Source organism: Carlito syrichta, unplaced genomic scaffold (assembly GCF_000164805.1).
Source record: "Carlito syrichta isolate Samal-C Ts95f unplaced genomic scaffold, Tarsius_syrichta-2.0.1 Scaffold301679, whole genome shotgun sequence".
Lineage (NCBI taxonomy): Eukaryota > Metazoa > Chordata > Mammalia > Primates > Tarsiidae > Carlito > Carlito syrichta.
The window spans coordinates 50,501-62,565 of NW_007245775.1; the positions used below are offsets into that span (position 1 = coordinate 50,501).

At 47.1% G+C, this 12,065-nt stretch overlaps 1 protein-coding gene across 2 annotated transcripts in view; it reads right to left on the reverse strand.

Moving 5' to 3' along the window:
• The window catches only part of SDHB (succinate dehydrogenase complex iron sulfur subunit B), a 38,141-nt gene that overhangs the window by 14,004 nt on the left and 12,072 nt on the right, over nt 1-12,065 (reverse strand). For both annotated transcript variants that reach the window (XM_008055109.1, XM_008055107.1), the window contains exon 3: nt 1,908-1,993. In XM_008055109.1, coding sequence (XP_008053300.1) covers nt 1,908-1,993 — 86 coding nt within the window. The remainder of the gene's footprint in view (nt 1-1,907; nt 1,994-12,065) is intronic.

A 12,065-nucleotide genomic window follows, 5' to 3' on the forward strand; every position in this document is an offset into this window, starting at 1 on the left:
ACTCACCTCAGCCTCCCAAGGCGCGGGATTACAGGCTGAGCCACCGAGCCCGGCTTAGACCTCAATTCTACAATAAATCAAAAAAACTAGCTGGGCTTGGCAGCGTGTGCCTGTAGTTCCAGCTACTGAGGCTGAAGGATCGCCTGAACTCAGCAGGTTGAGGCTGCGGTGGCTGTGAGTATGCCACTGCACTCCAGCCTGGGCAACAGAGTGAGACTCCAACTCAAAAAAACCCCAAAAAACAACAAACAGAAAGAAATGGCACAGGAGTTAAAAAAGAAACACAATGAACTTTTCTTAAAAAGTCTCCCTGAGAACTTTTCTCAATAAAAAAATACGGTAATAAAAAGGAGTGTCAGTGAATACAATCCTGCCTCGTTTTTTTTTTTTCGAGTTGGAGTTTCACTCCATCGCCCAGACTGGAGTGCAGTGGCTACTCCCGGCCACCGCAGCCTCGACTTGCTGGGCTCTGGTGATCCTTCCGCCTCAGTCTTCCAAGTAGCTGGGACTACAGGTGTGCGTTACCACACCCGGCTAACTTTTGATTTATTGTAGAGATGAGGTTTTGCCAAGTTGCCCAGGCGGGTCTTGAACCCGCGGGCTCAGGCAATCCACTCATCTCGGCCTCCCAAAGTGCTGGGATTACAGGCTGAGCCACCAAGCCCTGCCTGTTTTTTGGTCCAGATGAACCATACCTTATGTTTCTGGCTGAGAGTCCCACAGGAAAAGGTTACTGAAAAGCATCGCATTTTCTGTGTCACCAGGACTTACATGGGGAAGGCTGGTGTTTAACTGTAGCAGGATATTCCTTGAACAGCAGGATTTGGCCAAACCACCATCATAGCTGGTACCATTTGCTAAACTAAATTAGATGGGCTGAATTAAAACAGATGTCTCAAAAGTAGGACTTTAAATACTGGAAACGTGCTGCAGAACAAAGGCAAAAAGCGGTGGGCCAATACCTCCGCTGACGTTCTCCTTCTGGAAGGGCGTACTAGGAATAAGGCTCAGGTCCTCTGGAACCATGCTATCCTGTCTGTTTCATGCCAGGTGTTCAAAGTCAGTGTAGTTCCTGAGCGTACACCTCTACAGTCTGATGGGTCCGGCTGACTCCTGGCTCCCGAACCAACATCTACATGTCCTTGCCAACTCCCTTAACCTCCCTGCATCTCAGTTTCCTCATCGATACATGAAGGGTAAATAATAATCGCACCCATCCACCTCACACAATGTACACAGGGCAGAGTCTGGCATGTAGTCCTTCCTGGTACCCCGTATGAGTTCTGCCACATCTGAGGAGTTTCTCTAAATCAATTCGTTTTTACTTAAATTCATGTTAAAAAAAAATCATGTATATTCCTTTTATGTTATTGTTAGTAAGTTTATCTTTCTAATACTTAAAAGAAATCCACAGCTGTTAACGTAGAAAACATTGCCTGTGCACTGCCTCCAATGGCTCACGTGGCACCAACAGTGCAAGGAACCACACCATGGGAGACACTGTCCTGCAGATCCAGAACACAGCTACTGTGCACACATCATGCTGGAGCCGAAGGGAGATACACACGCCTGCTGGCTGGACAAGGTGCCTATGCCTAAGTGTCCACTAGAAACTCTCTGCCGCTCGGCCAGCACGTCCAAGCCAGGCTTTGAAATTGAAGAAGCTCATGGGGCTGCCAGATGCAGACACCACATGACAAAAAGTCCCCAGAGGGAAGTGAACTCAGAAACCAGAGTGTGCACCATGGCTCTAATTTTGGACAAGTCTACCCAGGAAAAGGAACTGTGAGGCAAGGCAGGGTCACACGGCACAGAGTGCAGCTTTCCCCAGCATGGGCTCTGGCCAGCCCAAGCTGCTGTGAGAACCAGAAGACAACGCCTGGGGCCCACAGGAATGAGACACTCACCTTCTCTACATGATCTTCGGAAGGTCAGGGTGGAATCAACTTCATTCTTAATCTTGATTAAAGCATCCAGCACCATGGGGCCACATCTGACAAAGAAAAAAATCCAGTTGCATTGGTATAAAGTTCAACTTTTCTCCACCCCATCATCATACAGTCAGAGACACTTGGACATGCTGGCAGCTCCTCTTGTCCATCTGGCCCTTTCAAGGTCACCTTCAGAATTTTTTCACAATTTTATTTTTGCATATTCTTATATATTTTCAGTACCGCACAGTTCTATTTTGATGAACTGTGCATATACATTTCTAGAAATGGAAAGTTTTTTTTTTCTTTTTTGAGTTGGAGTCTCACCCGTCACCCAGACTGGAGTGCAGTGGCATGCTTCTGGCCACCACAGCCTTGACCTGCTGGGATCCAGCTATCCTTCCGCCTCAGCCTTCCGAGGAGCCGGAATTACAGGTGTGCGCTACCACGCCCAGCTAATTTTTGATTTATTGTAGAGATGAGGTCTCGCCAAGATGCCCGGACGGGTCTTGAACCCGCAGGCTCAGGCAGTCCATTCATCTCGGCCTCCCAAAGCGCTGGGATTATAGGCTGAGCCACTGAGCCCGGCCGAAATGGAAAGTTAAAGAAGTGGCAGAGAAGGAGCCAGGTGTGGTGGTTCACACCTATAATCCCAGCACTTTGGGAGGTGGAGGCAAGAGGATTGCCTAAGCCCAGAGGTTCAAGACTAGCCTGGGCAACTTAGGGAGACCTTGTCTCTACAATAAACCAAAATATTACCTCTCATTGTTGCCTCAGCTTTATCCAGTACAAAGCTACATCACAGGTGAGTCCAAAACTACCACCCCTGCCAGAAGGTCTGAAAGTATACCCGAGGAGGCCACCACCTCCCTGCTTGGAAGCTTTTCCTAGGACTCCAGGCCCCTCTGCAGAAATCTCGGTGCCAAGTCTTTCAAACACATGTGTAGAGACAGCCCCGCTGCTGCGTCCAGTGGGTTGAGGGAGTCAAGGGGACACCCTTTCCTACCCAGTTCCCACACCTCCAGGCCGATTCCACTGTTCCTCTCATGGGATGCTGACTGAAGACATGGATAGAGTTTCTCCTTTTCTGATCCCTCAGAACCACTCTCAGGATCAATCCCTCTCCCCCTTTAGAATGCCTCATGGGAAACCGTCAATATGAGGTAGCTAAGGGCGTCCCCCACTGAAATTCTAACAGGTTCAGGACCCTCTCACTAGAGATGAGCATCTGCCCTAAGCATCTCCTCAGCATTGGCTAGGCCACCAGGAGGTGGGCCCAGAGAGGGCCTTTTGTCTCTAACCCTCTCCTTCAACTTAACCTCTATTGTGGCCACAGGACCAAATGGTTTGAGGCATCCAAAATGGCACACCGTCCAGACCCCTTGTTCTTCCTGTGGCATACTTCTTCTAGCTCCTTCTACTTTATCCCCGTCCTGCCTTCCTCTGACAACTCAGACCCTGAGCCAGCTGACTTGACTTCCGACTCTCATGACCTGCTTCTGCCTCTCTACCCTGTCAGTTCCTGCTCTTCCTTCCTTTCACCTTCCTCCGTTTCTATACCCACTCTTACCTCCAGAGAGGAGCCAGCACCAACCCTAGTCTCTTACCCCTCCCACTTCATGGCCTGCTAACAAGCTGGCAGCAGCCCTGATAGCTGCAGCCACAGCAACCGTACCTTTTCTTTTTTTTTGAGTTCGAGTTTCTCTCTGTCACCCAGGCTGGAGTGCAATGGTATGCTCATGGCCACCGCAGCCTCAACCTGCTGGGCTCAGGCGATCTTTCTGCCTCAGCCTTCCAAGTAGCTGGAAACACAGGCATGCGCCACTATGCCCAGCTAACTTTTTGATTTATTGTAGAAACGAGGTCTCGCCAAGTTGCCCAGGTTGGTCTGGAACCCATGGGCTCAGGCAATCCTTTCACCTTGGTCTCCCAAAGTGCTGGGATTATAGGTGTGAGTCACCATGCCCAGCCTGGATATACCTTTAAACCTCTCAAACCTGTTCATCAGTCTCCTCTTTGAAAAGTAACCAGGATAAGCCGGGTTCAGTGGCTCAGCTATAATCCTGTGCCTTGGGAGGCTGAGGTGAGTGGATTGCCTGAGTCCATGGGTTTGAGACCTGCCTGGGCAACTTGGCGAGACCTCATCTCTACAATAAATCAAAAAATTAGCTGGGCATGGTAGTGCACGCCTATAGTTCCAGCCACTTGGAAGGCTGAGGCTGAAGGATCACTGGAGTCCAGCAGGTCAAGTCTGCGGTCGCTGGGAGCGGCCACTGCACTCCAGTCTGGGCAACAGAGTGAGACTCCAACTCAAACAAAACAAAACAAAAACAAAGGGACCACATATTAATTAATGAATTCTATCAACTCATAGGAAAAACAACCTATTATCATTCTAATTTGCTTCAGGCTTCCTAAATCTTTTTGGGGGAAAAACAAGTTCAGTCAACTTACTGTGTCCAACTAGCTCCCTCCCCCACCCCACAGAACAGGTAGTTTTAAATGCTGAATACTCTCTGCATGATGCAATAAGATATGAGACCTAGCCACTCACACTTAATTCAGTCACTTACTAAGCCCAGTACTTTTCCTGCAGGACAGAGGAGATACTGGGTACTCTCTGTGTGGCACAACACTCACCACAACAAAGACCATAACTTCAAAGAATCTTAACTTGCCTGTACATAATTAAAAATAAATAGGGGCCAGGTATGGTTGCTCAGCCTGTCATCTCAGCACTTTGAGAGGCCGAGGTGAGTGGATTGCTGAGCCCACGGGTTCAAGACCAGCCCAGGTAACTTGGTGAGATCTTGTCTGTATAATAAATAAAAAATTAGCCGGGTGTGGTAATGCGTGCCTGTAGTTCCAGCTACTTGGAAGGCTGAGGCAGAAGGAATGGAGTGCGTACCATTGCACTCCAGGCTGGGCAATGGAGTGAGACTTCACCTTGAAAAAAATAAATAAAAAATAAAATAGGGACAGATCATTTTATATTCAAGTGATCTATTCACTCTAAAGGGATTTATATCAGACCATTACAGGCAGAGAAATGGTTGAAGGTTTCATATGTGTAAACATTTTTCTTGGTTTTCTTTTTTTGGTTTTTTTTTTTTTGAGTTGGAGTCTCACTCGGTCACCCAGACTGGAGTGCAGTGGCTGCTTCCGGTCACCGCAGCCTCACCTGCTGGGTTCCAGCGATCCTTCCGCCTCAGCCTTCCGAGTAGCTGAAATTACAGGCATGCACTACCACGCCTGGCTGATTTTTTGATTTATTGCAGAGATGAGGTCTCACTGCCCAGGCAGGTCTTGAACCTGCGGGCTCAGGCAATCCACTCACCTCAGCCTCCCAAAGGCACAGGATTACAGGCTGAGCCACCGAGCCTGGCTTTTCTTGGTTTTCTTAACTTTACAAACGAGATTATATTCTATAAAGTATTAAATGCCCAACTTGAGAGGGCAGAGTAGGAACCAAGTAACCAATTACAAAAAAAAGTTTAGGTTTTTTTCAGCCGATATGTTAGAGAAACAACATCTACTGCCAACATGAAGGGTGGCAGAACCAGAGGGCCCAAAGAGATACCCCGATGAGCAGTCACCATTGGTGACAATACTCCAGCTGCCCATCAAAGACTGGGCAAGAACAATCCTGCTAAGGGGAATGGTGTCCACTGCTATGGGAACAAACTGCAGGGGCACTTGAAGTGTAGTTACCCAAAAGAGGTCTAAACCTCCAGTACCTTGTCCACCATGCAATCCAGAGCGCTACTAGGGAGCAGGTGTTTTCTTCTGAAGACAGAACATCTCACTCAGGAATGGTGGTCAATGAGGAGGCCTGGAAAGCCACTAAAGCGCATGGCATTGGTTCACCTTTACTCCAACAACCCCAGGGTGAATATTAGGGCACTGGAACCTAAATTAACTTTTTTTTTTTTTTTTGAGTTGGAGTCTCACTTTGTCACCTAGGCTGGAGTGAGATGGCAAGCTCATGACCACCCTAGCCTCGATATGCTGGGCTCAGGTGATCCTTTCGCCTCAGCCTTTCAAGTAGCTGGAGTACAGGCATGAACTACCACGCCTGGCTTATTTTTGATGTATTGTAGAGATGAGGTCTCACCAAGTTGCCCAAGCTGGTCTCGAATGCTTGGACTCAGGCAATCCTCTTGCCTCGGTATCCCGAAGTGCTGAGATTACAGGCTTGAGCTGCCGTGCCTGGCCCAAATTAACTTCTTCTATTTTTTTTTTTTTTTTTTGAGTCAGAGTCTCACTCTGTCGCCCAGACTGGAGTGCAGTAGCTGCTCCCGGCTACTGCATCCTTGACCTGCTGGGCTCCGGTGATCCTGCCGCCTCAGCCTTCCGAGTAGCTGGAATTACAGGCATGAGCTACCATGCCCGGCTGATTTTTTGATTTATCGTAGAGATGAGGTCTCACCAAGTTGCCACGCGGGTCTCGAACCCGTGGGCTCAGGCAATCCACTCACCTCAGCCTCCCAAAGGCACGGGATTACAGGCTGAGCCACTGAGCCCGGCTACTTCTTTTTTTGTTAATGTTGGAGTCTCACTCTGTTGCCCAGGCTGGAGGGCAGTGGCACACTCACAGCTACTGCAGCCTCAACCTGCTAGCTCAGGAGACCCTTTTGCCTCAGGCTTCCAAGTAGGTGGAACCACAGGTGCATGCCACCACACCTGGCTAATTTTTTTTTTTTTTAATTTACTGTAGAGATGAGGTCTCACCCAATTGCCCAGGCTGGTCTCGAACCCCTGGGCTCAGGCAATCCTCTAGCATCTGCCTTCCAAAGTGCTGGGGTTATAGGCATGAGCCACCATGCCTGGCACAGATAGCCTTGTCTTAATCAAAAGTTACTAAAGGGTTAATTCAAATTATAAAGGTAAAAAGTTATCTATAAAAAAGTAAAAAAAGAAACTAGAAAGCAAAGGAGTTGGGCACAGTGGCTCATGCCTATAATCCCAGCACTTTGGGAGGTGGAGGGGAGAGGATTGCCTGACCCCAGGGGTTAAACCAGCCTGGACAACTTGGTGAGACCTCATCTCTACAATAAATAAAAAAATTAGCCAGACGTGATAGAGTATACCTGTGTTTCCAGCTACTTGGAAGGCTGATGCGGAAGAATCATTTGAGCCCAGCAGGTCAAGGCTGCAGTAGCCATGAGTGTGCCACTGCACTGGGCAACAGAGTCAATCTGCTACTAAAATAAACAAAACAAAACACCAGACCTGGTGGCTATTTGGGAGATTGAAGTGAAAGAATCACCTGAGCCCAGGAAGTCAAGGCTGTGATGGCCTTGAGCGTGTCATGGACACCAGCCTGGGCCACAGGGTAAGACTCCACTCAAAAAGAAAGCAAAGGAGCAATGTAAAGAAATAAAGAAATTGTGGGTATAAAAGTATATTTTTGTTAAAAAAAAGGATACAAAGGAAAGAGAATAATTTTGTATAGAAGAGGATCTTGTATGGTAATTTCTTGTCCTATAATAGAGTGATTGGTTATTTAAAAAGTATACAACAAAGATAAACGGCTCAAGCATGTCAAAGAATGATGTGTGTAAGGTTTGTGAAAAGAAATGTATGAAAGGAATTATATGAACAGTCACGTTTACAAACAAAATTCAGTTATTTCTATGAATTTATCATTAATATCAATTACACTAATGCTAAGCCAAAATACTACTGGGAGACCAGAATGTGAGCCCCTTAATTGGCAATCTCCAAAATAATTTTCTCCTATAAACAAGAGAAGGGGGAGAGGGGGAGGAGAAAGAGACTCATTCAGTCTGCTGCCTTTGATTTCAAAAAGTTAAGCTTTTTTACTTGCAAGATCTTTGGAGTATCACTTTGGCTAAACAAGTACTTTCACATTGGCCTGTAACCCTGTTATAACATTATGTTTTAAAAACCTTTAAGAGAGTTGGGTTCGGTGGCTCAGCTTGTAATCCTGTGTCTTGGGAGGCTGAGGTGAGTGGATTGCCTGAGCCCGCGGGTTTGAGACTCATCTGGGCAACTTGGCGAGACCTCATCTCTACAATAAATCAAAAATTAGCCGGGCACAGTAGCACATGCCTGTAGTTTCAGCTACTTGGAAGGCTGAGGCGGAAGGATTGCTGGAGCCCAGCAGGTTGAGGCTGCAGTGGCTGGGAGCGGCCACTGCACTCCAGTCTGGGCGACAGAGTGAGACTTCAACTAAAAAAAAAAAAAAATAAATAAATAAAAATAAAAAAATAAAAACCTTTAAGAGGCCAGGTGCAGTGACTCATGCCTGTAATCCCAGCACTTTGGGAGGCCAAGGCGAGAGGACTGCCTGATCCCAGGGGTTCAAGACCAGCCTGCGCAACTTGGCAAGAGCTCGTCTCTCCAATAAACCAAAAAATTAGCCGGGTGTGGTGGTGCGTGCCTATTGTTCCAGCTACTTGGAAGGCTGAGGTGTAAGGATCGCCTGAGTCCAGCAAGTCGAGGTTGTGGTGGCTGTGAGCATGCCACCACACTCTGGCCTTGGCAAAAGAGTGAGAATCCAATTCAAAAATAAAAAAACAGGCCGGGCTCAGTGGCTCAGCCTGTAATCCCAGCATTTTGGAGGCCAAGGTGAGTGGATTGCCTGAGCCTGCAGGTTTGTGACCATCCCAGGCAACTAGTCTCTACAATAATTAAAAAAAAAAAATTAGCCGGGCTCGGTGGCTCAGCCTGTAATCCCGTGCCTTTGGGAGGCTGAGGTGAATGGATTGCCTGAGCCTGAGGGTTCGAGACCTGCCTGGGCAGCGAGACCTCATCTCTACAATAAATCAAAAAATCAGCTGGGTGTAGTAGCGCATGCTTGTAATTCCGGCTACTTGGAAGGCTGAGGCGGAAGGATCGCCAGAGCCCAGCAGTTCGAGGCTGCGTGGCTGGGAGCGGCCACTGCACTCCAGTCTGGGCGACAGAGTGAGACTCCGACTCAAAAAAAAAATAAAAATAAAAAATAAAAAATAAATTAGCTGGGCGTGGTAGACTGCACCTATAGTTCTGGCTACTTGGATGGCTGAGGCGGAAGGATTGCCAGAGCCCAGCAGGTCGACACTGGGATGGTCGTGAGCGTGCCACTACACTTCATCATGGGTGACAGAGTGAGACTCCAACTCAAAAACATACAAACAAACAAATAAGATTAAAAAATAAAAACATGCCCCTCCATTTCCTTTAGTATTATGTCTTTCTATCAGCAACACACAAACATCCTTTTCACTGTACCTCTGCTAACACTGGGAATTGTAACCTTTAAAAACCTTCATTGGCTGGGCGAGGAGGCTCAAGCCTGTAATCCCAGCACTTTGGGAGGCTGAGGCGAGAGGATTGCTTGAGTCCAGTGGTTTGAGACCAGCCTGGGCAACTTGGTGAGACCTCGTCTCTACAATAAATCAAAAAATTAGCCAGATGTGGTGGTATGTTCCTGTGGTTCCAGCTACTTGGAAAGCTGTGGCAGGTTTGCCTGAGCCCCGTAGGTCGAGGCTGCGGTGGTCGTGAGTATGCCGCTACACTCCAGCCTAAGTGACAGAGACTCTGACTCTTAAAAAACAAACAAACAAAAAACCACTTCATTAGTCTGATACTGGATAAGTGTTACTGCTTTCAGTGCTTTGAATTTCTGAATACTACAGAGGTTGAGTATTTGCCATACATTTACTAATTTTTCTTCATTCACCAACTATTTGCTGAATGTCTTACTCTGTCAAGTTGTGTTCCAGGCACTGAGTATACACCAGAGAATAAGCAGATGAACACTGCCTGCCCACATGGGCTTCTGTGCCAGTGGACTATTCCACAGGCTTAGGCTGCCTGCATTCTTTGGGATCTTGGAAGTATTTTTTTAAAGATCTGAGAGTAGGCTGTGCATAACAGCACATGCCTATAATCCCAGAACTTTGGGAGGCTGAAGCAGAAGGATCGCTGGAGTACAGGAGTTTGAGACCAGCCTGGGAAACATAGTGAGGCCCCATCTTCACGAAAAATTAAAAAAATTTAGCTGGGCATGGTGGCGAATTCTTGTAGCTCTATCTACTTGGGAGGATGAGGTGGGAGGATCACTTGAGTCCAGGAGTTTGAGGCTGCAATGTGCTCTGATGATGCCACTGGACTCTAGTCTGGGTGACTCTCTCTTAAAAAAAAAACCCAAAAACCGAGCATATAATCTGTTCTATCTGTTGCTGACTCTGCTTCCTCTGTCACTGTCAATAGTAACTGTTATCTGACCTCTAATTTTGGTAATGGAATTTTATTTTTTGAGGAGTCTCACTCTGTCACCCAGGGTGGAGTGCAGTGGCACACTCACAGCCACTACAGCCTTGACCTGCTGGCTTCAGGTGATCCTTCCTCAAGCTAGAACCACAGGCACGCACCACTACTTAAACATTAGTATGGCTAATGTTTTAATTTATTGTAGAGACAAGGTCTCGCCAAGATGCCCAGGCTGGTCTTGAACCCGAGACCACTGAAGAATGTTGTAGATAGTTTGCAATCCACTGCCTGATTGCTCAGGCAATCCACTCGCCTTGGCTTCCCAAAGTACTGGGATTACAGGCTGAGCCACCGAGCCCGGTCTATCTATCACTTTTAAGCCTAAAGAGATTACTCCCTCATCAACAAGGGTACCTGTATGATGAACATTTATATAACTGAATTGTACCCCACATCTTTAAATTAAAAAAATTAAAAGTTAAAAAAAAAATTACTTCCGTTTCCAAAGTTTGATAAACACTTTAATTTTTTTTTTTTTTTTGAGTTGAAGTCTCACTCTGTCACCCAGGCTGGAGTGCAGTGGCACGCTCATAGCCACAGCAGCATCGACCTGCTGGGCTCAGGCATTTCTTCCACTTCAGTCTTCTAAGTAGCTAGAACTACAGGCAAGCAGTTAATTTTTTGATTTATTGTAGAGACCAGGTCTCACCATGTTGCCTAGGATGGTCTCAAACCCGTGGACTCTGGTAATCTTCTAGCCTTGGCCTCTCAAAGTGCTGGGATTATAGATGAGCCATCACACCTGGCATGGGACAGTATATTCTTTTTTTTTTTTTTTTTTTTTTTGAGATGAAGTCTCACTCAGTCACCCAGACTGGAGTGCAGTGGCTGCTCCCGGCCACAGCAGCCTCAACCTGCTGAGCTACGGAAATCCTTCCGCCTCAGCCTTCCAAGTAGCCGGAACTACAGGCACACGCTACCACGCTCGGCTATTTTTTTTGATTTATTGTAGAGATGAGGGCTCACCAAGTTGCCCAGGCGGGTCTCGAACCCGCAGGCTCAGGCAATTCACTCACCTCGGCCTCCCAAAGTGCACGATTACAGGCTGAGCCACCAAGACCGGCCGGGACAGTTTATTCTAATGACCTGTCTATTCTTGTCCTAGCACATTTTAAATTACATCTTTTTTTTTTTTTTTTTTTTAACACTACAATGATTAATATCTGCATTTTTTTTTTCTGAGTTGGAGTCTCACTGCGTCTCCCCGGCTGTAGTTCAGCGACACAGTAATGGCCATTGCAACTCTGGCCTGCTGGGCTCAGGTGATCCTTCTGCTTCAGCCTTCTAAGTAGCTGGAACCACAGGTGCACACCATCATGCCCAGCTAATTTTCTGATTTATTGTAGAGATGAGGTCTTGCCAAGGTGCCCAGGCTGGTTTTGAACTCCTGGACTCAGGCAATTCTTTCGCCTCCGCTAATATCTGCATCTTATACAGATTTCAAATATAAGGTTAAAAGTCATCCTGCAGGTCATACTGGGGCAGAAAAAGAAAAAAGTTAAAAAATGAAAGCCCTTTCTTTAGTTTCATGTTATATTTCATAATAGATAGGCACTATTAAAGAGTTCAATATAAGCCGGGCTCGGTGGCTCAGCCCGTAATCCTGCTCCTTTGGGAGGGTGAGGTGAGTGGATTGCCTGAGCCACAGAACTCTTTATTTATTTATTTATTTATATTTTTTTGAATTGGAGACTCACTCTGTCGCCCAGGCTGGAGTGCAGTGGTCGCTCCCAGCCACCACAGCCTCGACCTGCTGGGCTTAGGGAGGATGAGGTGAGTGGATTGCCTGAGCCTGCGGGTTCGAGACCCACCTGGGCAACTTGGTGAGACCTCATCTCTACAATAATTCAAAAA